General features: G+C 46.8%; 2 protein-coding genes across 2 annotated transcripts in view; both read left to right on the top strand.

Annotated features, from left to right (window-relative positions):
- atp10a (ATPase phospholipid transporting 10A) overlaps positions 1–8010 on the top strand; it is a 146105-nt gene extending 138095 nt beyond the window's left edge. Inside the window, exon 21 of the mRNA XM_031822278.1 lies at positions 1670–8010. Within this exon, the coding sequence (XP_031678138.1) occupies positions 1670–2576 (907 nt within the window). The 3' untranslated portion in view covers positions 2577–8010. The remainder of the gene's footprint in view (positions 1–1669) is intronic.
- On the top strand, positions 7958–16794 carry LOC116373908 (vegetative cell wall protein gp1-like). Its single transcript, XM_031822208.1, has 4 exons — positions 7958–7969; positions 8186–8248; positions 8672–10502; positions 16784–16794. The coding sequence occupies exons 1-4, from the start codon at positions 7958–7960 to the stop codon at positions 16792–16794; spliced, it is 1917 nt and encodes a 638-aa protein (XP_031678068.1).
- The last annotated feature ends 1254 nt before the right edge of the window (positions 16795–18048 follow it).

Consider the following 18048-nt stretch of genomic DNA (forward strand, 5'->3'; position numbering starts at 1 on the left):
GCACCAGTCCCTCCTGCAGCAAAATCACCCCCACAACATGATGCTGCCACCCTCGTGCTTCACGTTTGGGATGGTGTTCTTCGGCTTGCAAGCCTCCCCCTTTGTCCTCCAAACATAACAATGGTAATTATGGACAAACAGTTCTATTTTTGTTTCATCAGACCAGAGGACATTTCTCCAGAAAGTGCAATCTTTGTCCCCATGTGCAGTTGCAAACCGTAGTCTGGTTTTTTTATGGCGGTTTTGGAGCAGTGGCTTCTTCCTTGCTGAGTGGCCTTTCAGGTTATGTTGATATAGGACTTGTTTTACTGTGGATATAGATACTTTTGTACCTGTTTCCTCCAGCATCTTCACAAGGTCCTTTGCTGTTGTTCTGGGATTGATTTGTACCTTTCGCACCAAAGTACATTCATCTCTAGGAGACAGAATGCGTCTCCTTCCTGAGCGGTATGATGATGGCTGTGTGGTCCCATGGTGTTTATACTTGCGTACTATTGTTTGTACAGATGAACGTGGTACCTTCAGGCATTTGGAAATTGCTCCCACGGATGAACCAGTATTGTGGAAGTCTACAATTTATTTTCTGAGGTCTTGGCTGATTTCTTTTGATTTTCCCATGATATCAAGGAAAGAGGCACTGAATTTGAAGGTAGGCCTTGAAATACATCCACAGGTACACCTCCAATTTACTCAAATGAGAAGCTTCTAAAGCCATGACATCTTTTTTTCTGGAATGTTCCAAGCTGTTTAAAGGCACAGTCAACTTAGTGTATGTAAACTTCTGACCCACTGGAATTGTGATACAGTGAATTATAAGTGAAATAATCTGTCTGTAAACAATTGTTGGAAAAATGACTTGTGTCATGAACAAAGTAGATGTCCTAACCGACTTGCCAAAACTATAGTTTGTTAACAAGAAATGTGTGGAGTGGTTGAAAAACTTGTTTTAATGACTCCAACCTAAGTGTATGTAAACTTCCCACTTCAACTGTAGGTGTTCCTTTTGTCCAGGTGGGAAAGGGCAGTGTAGAGTGGAATAGAGACTGCATCATCTGTAGATCTGTTTGGGCGGTATGCAAATTGGAGTGTGTCTAGTGTTTCTGGGAAAATGGTGTTGATGTGAGCCATGACCAGCCTTGCAAAGCACTTCATGGCTACAGACACTAAGGCAGGTTACCTTACTGTTCTTTGGCACGGGGACTATGGTGGTCTGTTTGGTCTGGTCTGTCTGGTCTGGGACTGTGTCCCTAATGGCAGCCAGCCCACAGGGCTCTTCAAAGTAGCCAGCCCACAGGGCTCTTCAAAAGTAGCCAACCCATAGAGATCTATTTAAAAGTAGCCAACCCATATGTCTCTATTCAAAAGTAGCCAGCCCACAGGGCTCTTCAAAAGTAGCCAGCCAACAGGGCTCATCAAAAGTAGCCAATCCATAGAGCTCTATTTAAAAGTAGCCAACCCATAGAGCTCTATTTAAAAGTAGCCAGCCCACAGGGCTCTATTCAAAAGTAGCCAGCCCACAGGGCTCTTCAAAAGTAGCCAACCCATAGGGCTCTATTCAAAAGTAGCCAGCCCATAGGGCTCTATTCAGTAGTGCACTATATAGAGAGTATGGTTTCATTTAGGGCTCACCGTGACTCATTTCTCCTCCTTTCTCTCGCTCTCCATTCAGATACTTCTACAGGGCGTGTCAGAGCTCTCTGTTCCCCACTCCAGTCCAGGTCGGCAGGCAGCTGGACAAACTTCCCAGTGACACCCGTAGAAACATCCTCAGTCTCAGCCGAGTCCAGGCCGGGTCACTTCTGCATCTCAGACCGCCTTTCCTGTCTTCACTTTCCTTCACTGGACCCTTGACTAAAGACTGCAGCCACAGGGCCACTTCCACCCAGAACCAGTACAGCTTCACCAGGGGCTCGGCCAAGAGTTCTGAGGGCCGTCTGGACCTGTCCTTACGGGGGGATGAGGCTGGGAAGGATCAGGGTAAGGGCTGGGGCTCTGGCAGTCCTGGAGACAGTCAGAGGAGGCTTGAAGATGATGATCAGTACACACTGGCCTCCACAGAGACTGATACTCTGCCTTATACCAAAGCCAAAGAAGCTCCTCGGCCTGAGGCAGGGTGTATGGCTGGAACAGGGGCTGGGAGTATGGCTGGAACAGGGGCTGGGAGTATGGCTGGAACAGGGGCTAGGAGTATGGCTGGAGCCGGGAGTATGGCTGGAGCAGGGGCTGGGAGTATGGCTGGAGCAGGGGCCGGGCCTGATTACCTTCAGGCTCCTCTCACCCAGGACAATGACTGTCAGGACATTACTCTTCTTGATCCCTCGGACCTAAATCTGTCCAGCTTTATCACCTCCACACCTCTTCTGACCACAACCCAGTCAGAGACCATCCAACTGACTCTGCCCCCTGCTGGTGGTTCCCAGTCTGCAGCCTACAGACGGAACTATGAGAACCATGACACTACGCCACACAGACCACCTGACCACAGGCTCCTCCCTCCTACAGACAGACCAGAACACCCCCAGGCCATGCCCACCTGTCCTAAAGAAAACGTGTGGCTCCAAACCACCTCTCTATGATGTATTATAGCCTTAATATCTATGTATTGTTCTTCTCAGATTTACATGATAGCTCTATTGAATTCTATTTTTCAAGAGGATTTATTTTATCAAAGTTATTATCATCATTATTCATGTACATTTAGATGTTTTTTGTTATAGGTCCAATAGCAGCCGCTTTCATCTCCATATCAAATCATTTCTGGGTAACAATTAACTACCGTAACTGATTGTTTTCAATTAAAAGGGTCAAAAAGAAACATATCAATTTCTCAAGCAAGAATTTAGCTAGGACTGTCTGGGAGTGGTTTGAGTGGGGAGGGGAAAACTGAAAACTAGAACTCTTTCTTATTGGTCTGTTAACTAATTTACCGCATGGTGATGTCACCAGGCAGGTCAAAACGACATCCCACCAAAACAGGCGGAAATTTGAGGCGGTCTTTTCAAACAGCTTTTACACTAACAGGACATAAACATACTTTTCAACATTCCACAGTGTTATTCCAATATCATAGTATGGAAATATACACTCACCAGACAGTTTATTAGGTACACCCATTTAGTACCGAGTCGGACCCCCCTTTGCCTCCAGAACAGCCTGAATTCTTTGTGGGCATGGATTCTAAAAGGTGTTGGAAACATTCCACAGGGATGTTGGCCCATGCTGAGATGATGGCATCGCATAGTTGCTGCTGATTGGACGACGGTACGTTCATGCTACCAGCGGCCTGTTCCTTCTCATCCCAAAGATACTCTATTGGGTTTGGACAGCAACAATGTTCACATGCTGTGGCGTTCAATCCTTGCTCAATTGGTATCAAGGGACCTAAATGTGTGCAAGCAAAACATTCCCCACAGCGCCATCTTGTACCATTGAGACCAGGCAGGATGCTGACTCTGCCATGAGCATGACGCTACAGAAATCGTCTTTCGACGGACCAGGCGATGTTTCCACTCCTCAAATTGTCCAGTGTTGTTGATCGCTTGCCCACTGGAACCTCTTCCTCTTGTTCCTCCTGATGGGAGTAGAACCCGGTGTTGCAATAGAACCATCCGTGACAAAGACCGACGAGTTGTGCGTTTCCGAGATGCTGTTCTGCACACCACTGTTGTACTGTGTCGTTAATTGTCTGTTTGTGGCCCGCCTGTTAGCTTGTACGGTTCTTCTTCGACCTCTCATCAATGAGCTGTTTTCACCCACAGGACTGGATGTCTGACTGGATGTTTTTGTTTGTCGCACCATTCTTGGTAAACCCTAGACACTGTCATGTGTGAAAAGCCCAGGAGGGCAGCCGTTTCTGAGATACTGGATCCGGCGTGCCTGGCACTGACGATCATATCACGCTCATAGTCTCTTAGGTCGTTTAGCCCATTCTGACGTAAAATGCTGCCCGTGTGTCTGCTGCCCGTGTGTCTGCTGCTGTTGTGTCTGCTGCTGTTGTGTCTGCTGCTGTTGTGTCTGCTTCCGTTGTGTCTGCTGCCGTTGTGTCTGCTGCCGTTGTGTCTGCTGCCCGTGTGTCTGCTGCCATTGTGTCTGCTGCCATTGTGTCTGCTGCCCGTATGTCTGCTGCTGTTGTGTCTGCTGCTGTTGTGTCTGCTGCTGTTGTGTCTGCTGCCCGTATGTCTGCTGCTGTTGTGTCTGCTGCCCGTGTGTCTGCTGCTGTTGTGTCTGCTGCTGTTGTGTCTGCTGCCCGTGTGTCTGCTGCTGTTGTGTCTGCTGCTGTTGTGTCTGCTGCCCGTGTGTCTGCTGCCCGTGTGTCTGCTGCCCGTGTGTCTGCTGCCCGTGTGTCTGCTGCCCGTGTGTCTGCTGCCCGTGTGTCTGCTGCCCGTGTGTCTGCTGCCCGTGTGTCTGCTGCCCGTGTGTCTGCTGCCCGTGTGTCTGCTGCCCGTGTATCTGCTGCCCGTGTGTCTGCTGCCCGTGTGTCTGCTGCTGTTATGTCTGCTGCTGTTGTGTCTGCTGCTGTTGTGTCTGCTGCTGTTGTGTCTGCTGCCCGTGTGTCTGCTGCTGTTGTGTCTGCTGCTGTTGTGTCTGCTGCCGTTGTGTCTGCTGCCGTTGTGTCTGCTGCCGTTGTGTCTGCTGCTGTTGTGTCTGCTGCCGTTGTCTGCTGCTGTTGTGTCTGCTGCCGTTGTGTCTGCTGCCGTTGTGTCTGCTGCCGTTGTGTCTGCTGCCGTTGTCTGCTGCCGTTGTGTCTGCTGCCGTTGTGTCTGCTGCCCGTTGTGTCTGCTGCCCGTTGTGTCTGCTGCTGTTGTGTCTGCTGCTGTTGTGTCTGCTGCTGTTGTGTCTGCTGCTGTTGTGTCTGCTGCTGTTGTGTCTGCTGCTGTTGTGTCTGCTGCTGTTGTGTCTGCTGCCGTTGTGTCTGCTGCCGTTGTGTCTGCTGCCGTTGTGTCTGCTGCCGTTGTGTCTGCTGCCCGTATGTCTGCTGCTGTTGTGTCTGCTGCCCGTATGTCTGCTGCCCGTATGTCTGCTGCCGTTGTGTCTGCTGCCGTTGTGTCTGCTGCCGTTGTGTCTGCTGCCGTTGTGTCTGCTGCCGTTGTGTCTGCTGCCGTTGTGTCTGCTGCCGTTGTGTCTGCTGCCGTTGTGTCTGCTGCCGTTGTGTCTGCTGCCGTTGTGTCTGCTGCCGTTGTGTCTGCTGCCGTTGTGTCTGCTGCCGTTGTGTCTGCTGCCGTTGTCTGCTGCCGTTGTGCCTGCTGCCGTTGTGATCCACTTTTGTGAACATGGTGTTGTACCTATTAAACTGGCTGGTAAAACACAGGAACATCACGTTTTTGACTACACTGGGCCTTTATATAAAAATACAAAACATTCAGAGTAGAGTTTATACAACTGGACTTTCTGTGTGTATTATCATTTTGGAAGAAAGCTGTCCGTTATGTGAATACTGGAGGGGTTTGTTTGAAACCAGAGAGCAAGACCACAGGCTTTCTGTTATCAGTGTGTTTGGAATGATTTCTTCTCTCTGATAGGAGGGGAAGCACAGAGCTACTCTTCTGCTTCGTATCCATTCCCTCAGCTATGTAACCTATTGACTGTGTACCAAAGTGGCGTTGCTCTTCAATGTTATTAATAAGAATAATTAGATGGGGGTTTATTTCTTCTATTTCACACATGTACAAGACTGTATTATTACACATGTGAATTGGAAATGTATTTTTTGCACATCCCAACTCCCCCTGAGACACAGCCTCAGAGTGTGGTCAAGGCCTGGGATATCAGCCATTAATGATGGTGACCCTGGACAACTCCCCCTGAGACACAGCCTCAGAGTGTGGTCAAGGCCTGGGATATCAGCCATTAATGATGGTGACCCTGGACAACTCCCCCTGAGATACAGCCTCAGAGTGTGGTCAAGGCCTGGGATATCAGCCATTAATGATGGTGACCCGTGACAACTCCCCCTGAGACACAGCCTCAGAGTGTGGTCAAGGCCTGGGATATCAGCCATTAATGATGGTGACCCGTGACAACTCCCCCTGAGACACAGCCTCAGAGTGTGGTCAAGGCCTGGGATATCAGCCATTAATGATGGTGACCCTGGACAACTCCCCCTGAGACACAGCCTCGGAGAGTGTGGTCAAGGCCTGGGATATCAGCCATTAATGATGGTGACCCTGGACAACTCCCCCTGAGACACAGCCTCAGAGTGTGGTCAAGGCCTGGGATATCAGCCATTAATGATGGTGACCCTGGACAACTCCCCCTGAGACACAGCCTCAGAGTGTGGTCAAGGCCTGGGATATCAGCCATTAATGATGGTGACCCTGGACAACTCCCCCTGAGACACAGCCTCAGAGTGTGGTCAAGGCCTGGGATATCAGCCATTAATGATGGTGACCCTGGACAACTCCCCCTGAGACACAGCCTCAGAGTGTGGTCAAGGCCTGGGATATCAGCCATTAATGATGGTGACCCTGGACAACTCCCCCTGAGACACAGCCTCAGAGTGTGGTCAAGGCCTGGGATATCAGCCATTAATGATGGTGACCCTGGACAACTCCCCCTGAGACACAGCCTCGGAGAGTGTGGTCAAGGCCTGGGATATCAGCCATTAATGATGGTGACCCTGGACAACTCCCCCTGAGACACAGCCTCGGAGAGTGTGGTCAAGGCCTGGGATATCAGCCATTAATGATGGTGACCCTGGACAACTCCCCCTGAGACACAGCCTCAGAGTGTGGTCAAGGCCTGGGATATCAGCCATTAATGATGGCGACCCTGGACAACTCTGGATAACAATTCGAGCCAGCGACCTTACTGGCCCAACACTCTTAACCGCTAGGGTTCCTGCCTTTCAGTGTTCCTCCTTAATGTACTGTGAGCAGGACTTGATGCAGGGCTTGATGCAGGGCTTGATGCAGGGCTTGATGCAGGGCTTGATGCAGAACTTGATGCAGGGCTTGATGCAGAACTTGATGCAGGGCTTGATGCAGGGCTTGATGCAGGGCTTGATGCAGGGCTTGATGCAGGGCTTGATGCAGGGCTTGATGCAGGGCTTCATGCAGGGCTTGATGCAGAACTTGATGCAGGGCTTGATGCAGGGCTTGATGCAGAACTTGATGCAGGGCATGATGCAGCCAATGCTACCTGCTTGTTTAGAAGTCTGCTTTTCAGAAGCAATGTGCCTTTAACAGTATGCTTGAAAATAAATACACGTGACTCTGGATGAAAACATAATGATGTGTGTTTCCAACATTAGGGCTGTTTTCCTAAAGAAGTTAGATTTAGTTCCGTGTTTTGCTTCCTTGCTTGTGTCTTCCCGGCCCTATGAGTTACCTGTTATTGTGTCCCAAATGGCACCCTATTCTCTGTATAGTGACCTATATTTGACCAGGACTCATTGGGAATAGGGTACCATTGAGAACTAAAAGTTACTTAGTTAGAGCTATTGAGATTATCGCTGCAAAAGTGGATGCTAGTTTTCCTACACTAACCTCAATGTAATCAACTGTCACATTCCAATATGCAGAGAACTCTGTAACAAGTCGTAAAATACACCAAGAAGTGGATTTTGAACTATTTTTTAATGATGGTTACCTTTTCACAGTTGATGTAAAATGGGTAATTCTGTATGACATTCTTACAACAACAAAATGTTCCTATGCTGTTTATCTTGTTGTAGAGTATTGAAACGGAAGAGTTAATTGCAACCATACCAAAGCCAAATCTTTTTTTTAACTCAACGTTATTATATTATTCAGTTTAGATGAAGTTAAACCATCTCAAAAGTGTTGTCAGTGTCCATATTGTGATGCTCTCTTTAAGCCAAATCCACGTAAAGGAAGTGCTTGTTCCTGAATTGCAGGGATGTTTTACGCAGTCTATGGTTTTCTTGATGTTTTTAAAACGACTGTTTGCTGCCTTTGTCTTTTCATAAATCATACCAGCCTTTATAAAATGTTCCTTTATGTGCCAGGAAGTGTGCCTTAACACTGGATGAATTAAATATATTTCTTCATACATTTTCATCATATTGTTCAGTTAATTGAGAAGGATAACAAATAAATTAATTGTTTTTCTTAATGTTTTTTAAACAGACACGATGCAGTAGTACATTTCTTTTAATTTTAAAGCGTTTTGGTTGACTGTGTTTGTTTGGATAGGAGTGTAAAGTATGTCTCTGTTCCCAGGTTAGTCTGTCTCTGTTCCCAGGTTCCCTTCGTCTCTGTTCCCAGGTTCCCTTCGTCTCTGTTCCCAGGTTCCCTCCGTCTCTGTTCCCTCCGTCTCTGTTCCCTCCGTCTCTGTTCCCTCCGTCTCTGTTCCCTCCGTCTCTGTTCCCTTCCGTCTCTGTTCCCTTAGTCTCTGTTCCCTTCCGTCTCTGTTCCCTTCCGTCTCTGTTCCCTTCCGTCTCTGTTCCCAGGTTCCCTCCGTCTCTGTTCCCTCCATCTCTGTTCCCTCCGTCTCTGTTCCCTCCGTCTCTGTTCCCTCCGTCTCTGTTCCCTCCGTCTCTGTTCCCTTCCGTCTCTGTTCCCTCCGTCTCTGTTCCCTTCCGTCTCTGTTCCCTTCCGTCTCTGTTCCCTTCCGTCTCTGTTCCCTTCCGTCTCTGTTCCCAGGTTCCCTCCGTCTCTGTTCCCTCCGTCTCTATTCCCTCCGTCTCTGTTCCCTCCGTCTCTGTTCCCAGGTTCCCTCCGTCTCTGTTCCCTCCGTCTCTGTTCCCTCCGTCTCTGTTCCCTCCGTCTCTGTTCCCTCCGTCTCTGTTCCCTCCGTCTCTGTTCCCTCCATCTCTGTTCCCTCCGTCTCTGTTCCCAGGTTCCCTCTGTCTCTGTTCCCTCCGTCTCTGTTCCCAGGTTCCCTCAGTCTCTGTTCCCTCCGTCTCTGTTCCCAGGTTCCCTCCGTCTCTGTTCCCTCCGTCTCTGTTCCCTCCGTCTCTGTTCCCAGGTTCCCTCCGTCTCTGATCCCTCCGTCTCTGATCCCTCCGTCTCTGATCCCTCCGTCTCTGATCCCTCCGTCTCTGATCCCTCCGTCTCTGATCCCTCCGTCTCTGTTCCCAGGTTCCCTCCGTCTCTGTTCCCAGGTTCCCTCCGTCTCTGTACCCTCCGTCTCTGTACCCTCCGTCTCTGTTCCCTCCGTCTCTGTACCCTCCGTCTCTGTTCCCTCCGTCTCTGTAACCTCCGTCTCTGTTCCCTCCGTCTCTGTTCCCTCCGTCTCTGTTCCCTCCGTCTCTGTTCCCTCCGTCTCTGTTCCCTCCGTCTCTGTTCCCTCCGTCTCTGTTCCCTCCGTCTCTGTTCCCTCCGTCTCTGTTCCCTCCGTCTCTGTTCCCTCCGTCTCTGTACCCTCCGTCTCTGTACCCTCCGTCTCTGTTCCCTCCGTCTCTGTTCCCTCCGTCTCTGTTCCCAGGTTCCCTCCGTCTCTGTTCCCAGGTTCCCTCCGTCTCTGTTCCCAGGTTCCCTCCGTCTCTGTTCCCAGGTTCCCTCCGTCTCTGTTCCCAGGTTCCCTCCGTCTCTGTTCCCAGGTTCCCTCCGTCTCTGTTTCCTCCGTCTCTGTTTCCTCCGTCTCTGTTCCCTCCGTCTCTGTTGCCAGGTTCCCTCCGTCTCTGTTGCCAGGTTCCCTCCGTCTCTGTTGCCAGGTTCCCTCCGTCTCTGTTGCCAGGTTCCCTCCGTCTCTGTTGCCAGGTTCCCTCCGTCTCTGTTCCCTCCGTCTCTGTTCCCTCCGTCTCTGTTCCCAGGTTCCCTCCGTCTCTGATCCCTCCGTCTCTGATCCCTCCGTCTCTGATCCCTCCGTCTCTGTTCCCTCCGTCTCTGTTCCCAGGTTCCCTCCGTCTCTGTACCCTCCGTCTCTGTACCCTCCGTCTCTGTTCCCTCCGTCTCTGTACCCTCCGTCTCTGTTCCCTCCGTCTCTGTTCCCTCCGTCTCTGTTCCCTCCGTCTCTGTTCCCTCCGTCTCTGTTCCCTCTGTCTCTGTTCCCTCCGTCTCTGTTCCCTCCGTCTCTGTTCCCTCCGTCTCTGTTCCCTCCGTCTCTGTTCCCTCCGTCTCTGTACCCTCCGTCTCTGTACCCTCCGTCTCTGTTCCCTCCGTCTCTGTTCCCTCCGTCTCTGTTCCCTCCGTCTCTGTTCCCTCCGTCTCTGTTCCCTCCGTCTCTGTTCCCAGGTTCCCTCCGTCTCTGTTCCCAGGTTCCCTCCGTCTCTGTTCCCAGGTTCCCTCCGTCTCTGTTTCCTCCGTCTCTGTTTCCTCCGTCTCTGTTTCCTCCGTCTCTGTTCCCTCCGTCTCTGTTCCCTCCGTCTCTGTTGCCAGGTTCCCTCCGTCTCTGTTGCCAGGTTCCCTCCGTCTCTGTTGCCAGGTTCCCTCCGTCTCTGTTGCCAGGTTCCCTCCGTCTCTGTTGCCAGGTTCCCTCCGTCTCTGTTGCCAGGTTCCCTCCGTCTCTGTTGCCAGGTTCCCTCCGTCTCTGTTGCCAGGTTCCCTCCGTCTCTGTTCCCAGGTTCCCTCCGTCTCTGTTTCCTCCGTCTCTGTTGCCAGGTTCCCTCCGTCTCTGTTCCCAGGTTCCCTCTGTCTCTGTTCCCTCTGTCTCTGTCACCAACCCTGTTCCTGGACCCTACACACCAGGGGTAGACAACCCTGTTCCTGGACCCTACACACCAGGGGTAGACAACCCTGTTCCTGGACCCTACACACCAGGGGTAGACAACCCTGTTCCTGGACCCTACACACCAGGGGTAGACAACCCTGTTCCTGGACCCTACACACCAGGGGTAGACAACCCTGTTCCTGGACCCTACACACCAGGGGTAGACAACCCTGTTGCTGGAGTGCTGCAGGTACTGCAGGATTTTATTCCAACTAGACACCACACTAAGCTAATGAGTTAATTGATCAGTGATTACCTAAATTCCTCACACCTGGTCTTCCAGTTCGTTTCAATCAAAAACATGAAGTGGCTGATGCCCTCTGGGACCAAGGTTGCATATGCCTGGTCTATATAGTGCACTACTTTTAACCAGAGTTCTTATCACAAGAAGTGCATTCTATATTATATAGGGAATAGGGCATAGAAGTGTAGTTCTAGTTCTGTGAAAAAGGGTGCCATTTAGGATGCATACATGGTTGTAACTCTTTCCCTGTTACATTTCATATGGTTGTTACTGTCGTCTTGTTCACATGGTTGTTACTGTTGTCTTGTTCACATGGTTGCTACTGTTGTTTTGTTCACATGGTTGCTACTGTTGTTTTGTTCACATGGTTGTTACTGTTGTTTTGTTCACATGGTTGTTACTGTTGTCTTGTTCACATGGTTGTTACTGTTGTTTTGTTCACATGGTTGTTACTGTTGTTTTGTTCACATGGTTGTTACTGTTGTCTTGTTCACATGGTTGTTACTGTTGTCTTGTTCACATGGTTGTTACTGTTGTCTTGTTCACATGGTTGTTACTGTTGTCTTGTTCACATGATTGTTACTGTTCTGTTCTAAGCGTTCTGGTCTTGTTTTAAAGGCATCATTCTGTGTTGTCTCTTACCTTCATGTGGGGGTTGTTTTTCATGCTGTATGTGCAGCAGTTATTGTTTCGTTGTCCGTCTGTCTGATCTTCTGGTGATTATTTTTTATTACCTTGTTTGTTTTAAGAAAGAATTGTCACAATATAATTCAAAATAAATGTTTAAAACTGATACAAAATAAAACATGTGTATGCAGATTGTCATATTGTTTATTTACATTTTGAACCAGGGGTGGGATTGTAGCATATGGGGCGGCAGGGTAGCCTAGTGGTTAGAGCGTTGGACTAGTAACCGGAAGGTTGTGAGTTCAAACCCCCGAGCTGACAAGGTACAAATCTGTCGTTCTGCCCCTGAACAGGCAGTTAACCCACTGTTCCCAGGCCGTCATTGAAAATAAGAATGTGTTCTTAACTGACTTGCCTGGTTAAATAAAGGTAAAATAAATTTAAAAAAATATGTTCTCCCAGATTCATACCACTTAATTTGGCTCAAACTTTGTATTTTTTTTTTTTTACCTTAATTTTATAACTAGGCAAGTCAGTTAAGAACAAATTCTTATTTACAATTATGGCCTACCAAAAGGCAAAAGGCCTCCTGTGGGGACGGGGGCCTGGGATTCAAAATGAATTAAAATATAGGACAGAACACACATCATGACAAGAGACAACACTACATAAAGAGAGACTTAAGACAACAAAATAGCATGTCAGCAACACGACAGGCCGATGATGCGTTTGAAGTCTGAGCAGAGCAGCTACAGTTGACTGAAATCGGTTTGAAAGTCAAGAAGAATTTTGAAAAGAATAATGGGCAAATATTGATCTATACAGATGTGCAAAGCTCTTCGAGACTTACCCAGAAAATACTCACAGCTGTAATCACTGGCAAAGATGATTGTAACATGTATTGACTCAGGGGTGAGGAACCAACATGACAGACAGACACAACCCAGGACTGTTAGGAAGAGTCGTGCAGTCATACAAAAATGTAAACTCATCAAAAAAAGAAACCTCCTCTCACTGTCAACTGCGTTTATTTTCAGCAAACTTAACATGTATAAATATTTGTATGAACATAACAAGATTCAACAACTGAGACATAAACTGAACAAGTTCCACAGACATGTGACTAACAGAAATGGAATAGTGTGTCCCTGAACAAAGGGGGGTAAAAATCTAAAGTAACAGTCAGTATCTGATGTGGCCACCAGCTGCATTAATATTACGATTTTGTCATTTGAATTTGGCGCGCTCCAGCTTCACAGGATGTTGTCAATTTTGATCCCGGTGACGGGATCCGTGCGCTAAGAGGTTTTAAGTACTGCAGTGCGTCTCCTCCTCATGGACTGCACCAGATCTGCCAAGTCTTGTTGTGAGATGTTACCCCACTCTTCCACCAAGGCATCTGCAAGTTCCCGGACATTTCTGGGGGGAATGGCCCTAGCCCTCACCCTCCGATCCAACAGGTCCCAGATGTGGTCAGTGGGATTGAGAGCCGGACTCTTCGCTGGCAATGGCAGAACACTGACATTCCTGTCTTGCAGGGCATCACACACAGAATGACCAGTATGACTGGTGGCATTGTCATGCTGTCAGGATGAACCCGCAGGAAGGGTACCACATGAGGAAGGATGACAACAAGCTCAGTCCAATGATGCTGTGACACACCGGCCCATACCATGATGGACCCTCCACCTCGAAATCGATCACGCTCCATAGTACAGTCCTCGGTGTAATGCTCATTCCTTCAACGATAAACGCGAATCCAACCATCAGTCCTGGTGAGACAAAACCTCGACTCATCAGTGAAGAGCACTTTTTGCCAGTCCTGCCTGGTCCAGCGACGGTGGGTTTGTGGCCATAGGCGACGTTGCTGCCAGTGACGTCTGGTGAGGACCTGCCTTACAACAGACCTACAAGCCCTCAGTCCAGCCTCTCTCAGACTATTGCGGACAGTTTGAGTACTGAAGGAGGGATTGTGCGTTCCTGGTGTAACTCAGCAGTTGTTGTTGCCATCCTGTACCTGTCCCGCAGATGAGCTGGGACCCTGGGCATCTTTCTTTTGGTGTTTTTTCGGAGTCAGTAGAAAGGCCTCTTTAGTGTCCTAAGTTTTCACAACTGACCTTAATTGCCTATCGTCTGTAAGCTGTTAGTCTTAACGACCGTTCCACAGGTGCATGTTCATTAATTGTTTAATGTTAATTGAACAAGCATGGGAAACAGTGTTTAAACCCTTTACAATGAAGATCTATGAAGTTATTTGGATTTTTACAAATGATCTTTGAAAGACAGGGTCCTGAAAAAGGGATGTTTCTTTTTTTTGCTGAGTTTATAAAAAACAAACGTGTTAACAACACAATATAGTTAATCAACCAGGTTGTCACCTAAGTAATTATAATATAATAGTAGCCTTACATTGATTTGTTTTTTATTCACCCCAATACTGTTTTCTATGCTTCTTTTCCCTTAATACTTTGGGATTCTGGTGCACTTGTAGTCAGAAAGGTCCTTTTCCTGACGGCCTACACGATTTTCTTAATGACACATATTTCGTGGAGCCTACATTACACAATTTTCTACCTGATGCATTTAATACAAGGCTCAACTTGTTTGTGTACATTACACCATTTCTTTCATAATGCATTTTATACAAGGCTCAAATGTTCTGAGGTCAGATTGGAGAAGAAAATACAGGTTTTTCTGTTTTATTTTTTGTTGTTGTGGTATTTTATTTTATAATTTAATTTAATTTTAATACATTTTATGATGGGAAATTATAATGTACACCATAATACATACATGCACACCTCCACAAACACACACGCACTTTTTTTGTACTCATGTTATAGCGAACTCTTGTCTTTTGTATTGAATATTTTTTTATTAAATATTTGTATCTAGTTGTCATGTATTCATTATCTTCAACTGGGTAAATGTTTGTAGTTTTCATGTTTCAGTAATGATTTAACATGGTTAAATAGTCTTTTAGCTTTTGGTATATTTGGCATTTTTATACATATTCTGTATTTCCACTGAAGAAAGCAATAACTAATCAACACACTACTGTATATAAATTAACACTGCCTGCTATAAAATGGAAAATGTTGTCCGTAAATAAATGGTGTGAAAGGCTCAGTCTGAAGCCATTCGGCTATGGGTTTCACAGCCCTATAATAATGATACAAGTTATATCAGCTCACCCAATCAAATACCTTCATCGATACCACAAAAAAAAGACCTTTTCAGATTTTTTGCTCCAATCTGGCAACCCTCATCAAATCCGACATAGCACCAATATCCCAAAGTATGTAGTGAAAACAACCATAGGAATCAGAATTGCCATTCATAAAAAATAAAACATAAGGCTACTATTATATTATAAGTGTTTCAGTAACAACCTGGTTGATTAATAATAATATTTGATATATTTTAATAATAATTGTGTTTGTTTTTCTATATAAATAAATGTGGGGTAGAACACCATTGCCCAAAATGCATTGCTCCACTAACTTTCAAAAGATTGCTCTGAAGTTTGCCCCCCAAATGTGTTTTTCCTATGAAAAAAGTCGCACGAAAATTTATATTTTCACACAAATTAAAGCACACAGATACGCACAAAATCTACTGAAATACTTTTTGTACATGCAGGGGGTGTAGAAGCACTGCCACAACGTACAGCCCATGTACAATTGCACAAGAGGCCGCGCAGTGAAACACCTCTTATTCATTTCAATGGAAGGAAAGCGGAGAGGGCAGGGACCTTTTGGCGGTGCAAAGGTGGCGTGGGAGGCGGTGAAAAATATGAACTTAAATCACCAGCCGCCGACCCCTGGGCGATGACCAATAATATCTGGTGGTTCCCATGATGAATTTGACGCTGTGCGAACCAAGGCTGGAGACTTTTTTTCAGCAAAGATGGCTGGCAAAAATACTAGGATGGAAGCAAATGTAACATCATAACTAATCATGCAAAACAAAATACAGTTTACAGGAATATGTTAATGAAGAGACAAACAATTAGGCATACTTTTTTGTCATAAAGTTCATTTCCAAAAATTGTGATTTAACAAAGCTAGCTGACTAGCTAACATTAGCCAGCTAGCTGGCTAGCTTTATGGGTATTGTGACATGAGTATGAAATTGTAATTCTGTTTATTTAATGTTTTAGGGACTCCTGAAACAACCAGCAAACCAGGCTGTCGTCTTGTGAAACAGTGAATGTATTAGAATTATGCACTTCAACAGTGTCTACCAATCTTGGTCCTGGGACATCAGTGGTTACACTAACTATGCAATAGACTAGAAACATGATTTAACTAGTTAGAGGCTGATTTGTAGTTCATATATACAGAAATATATATATTTTTTAAACAGTACACTACACTTCCAAGGCATCTAATTAATCTAAAACCGGTTCATCGCAGTATGTAGTTTCCTTCATCTGCATTGATCTGATAAACACATGAGAGGTGTAGTATTTCATCAAATGAGAGACTTAATTTCAACCAGTAGAGAATGTGAAACGCTTTATTGAAAGAAGTTCATCATCCAAGTGTTATAAATACACAATACATGCTCAGGACAGACGGAAGACTCTGGCAGCTCAGGACAGATGGGAGACTCTGGCAGCGCTGGAGAGGAGGAAGGCTCTGGCAGCGCTGGAGAGGAGGAAGGCTCTGGCAGCACTGGAGAGGAGGAAGGCTCTGTCAATGCTGGACAGGATGGAGCACCTGTAGGCAGAAGGCCGAGAGGCAGCCTGGTGCGGGGGGCTGCCACCAGAGGTCTGGTACGTGGAGGTGGCACCGGATAGATTGGACCGTGAAGGCGCATAGGAGGTCTCGAGCACCGAGCCTGCCCAAACCTACCTGGTTGAATGCTCCCCGTAGCCAGGCCAGTGTAGCGAGGTGGAATAGTCCGCACTGGGCTGTGCTGGCGAACCGGGGACACCATGCGTAGGGCTGGTGCCATGTACGCCGGCCCAAGGAGACGCACTGGAGACCAGATGCGCTGAGCCGGCTTCATCGCACCTGGCTCAATGCCCAGTCTAGCCCGGCCGATACGAGGAGCACGGGAAGTTGGCGCAGGTCTCCTACCTGCCTTCGCCACACTCCCCGTGTGCCTCCCCCAATACATTTTTGGGGCTGCCTCTCGGGCTTCCTTGATCGTCTTGCCAACTCCATTCGCCGGTATCCCTCCTCACACTGCTCCAGAGAATCCCAGACGGGCTCCGGAACTCTCCCTGGGTCGACCGATCACCTGTCTATCTCCCAAGTTGTGACATAGTCCAGATCTCGCTCCCATGTCCAGGAGTCCTGTGATCGCTGTTCCTGCTGCTGCTGCCTGTTACCACGCTGCTTGGTCCTTTTTTGGTTGGTGGGTGGTTCTGTAACAGCTGTCGTCGGTGGAAGAAGGTGAGGACCAAGGTGCAGGGTGGTAAGTGATTATGGTTTTTACCACCACAGGAAAGTTTTTAATAATACTCAAAACTGAACACTGAATAACAAAAATAACAAAGAAACAACCGAAACACTTCGGTCTGGTGCAAACAAACAAAGACTGAAAACAACCACCCACCAAACACAATTGAAAACAGCAAAGACAAAACAAAGGAACTAAGGTCAGAACGTGACAACTGTCTCCATTATATTATGACAGACCAGCTAGATCTACTGTCTCTATATTATGACAGAGCAGGTAGATCTACTGTCTCTATTGCATTATGACAGACCAGCTAGAGCTACTGTCTTTATTATATTATGACAGACTAGCTAGATATACTGTCTCTATTTTAATATGACAGACCAGCTATGTCTACTGTCTCTATTATATTATGAAAGACCAGCTAGATCTACTGTCTCTATTAAAATATGACGGACCAGCTAGATCTACTGTCCCTATTATAATATGACAGAAAAGCTAGATCTACTGTCGCTATTATATTATGACCAGAACAGCTAGATCTACTGTCTCTATTATAATATGACTGACCAGCTAGATCTACTGTTTCTATTATATTATGACAGACCAGCTAGATCTACTGTCTCGATTATAATATGTCCAACCAGCTAGATCTACTGTCTCTATTATAATATGACAACGCATCAGATCTACTGTCTCTACTCTAGTATAATATGACAACCATCTAGATCTACTTCGCTATTATATTATAAAGAGACCAGCTAGATCGACTGTCTCTTTTATTATTATGATGGACCAGCTAGATCTACTGTCTCTATTATAATATGACAGACCAGCTAATCTATTGTCTCTTTTCTTAATAATATGACGCCCAGCTAGTCTACTGGTCTCTATTATAATATAGACAGACAAGCTTGAATCGCTGTCTCTATTTTATAATAGACATACAGCTTGATCTACTGTCGTATTATATTATGACCAGCCCAGCTCAGATCACTGTCTTATTTATATTATGACGGACAGCTAATCTATTGTCTCTATTTAAGAATATGACAGCCAGCTAGTCAACTGTCTCTATTATATTATGATAGACCAGCTAGATCTACTGTCTTCTATATATTATGACAGACCAACTAGATCAACTGTCTCTATTA

Source organism: Oncorhynchus kisutch, linkage group LG4 (assembly GCF_002021735.2).
Source record: "Oncorhynchus kisutch isolate 150728-3 linkage group LG4, Okis_V2, whole genome shotgun sequence".
NCBI lineage: Eukaryota > Metazoa > Chordata > Actinopteri > Salmoniformes > Salmonidae > Oncorhynchus > Oncorhynchus kisutch.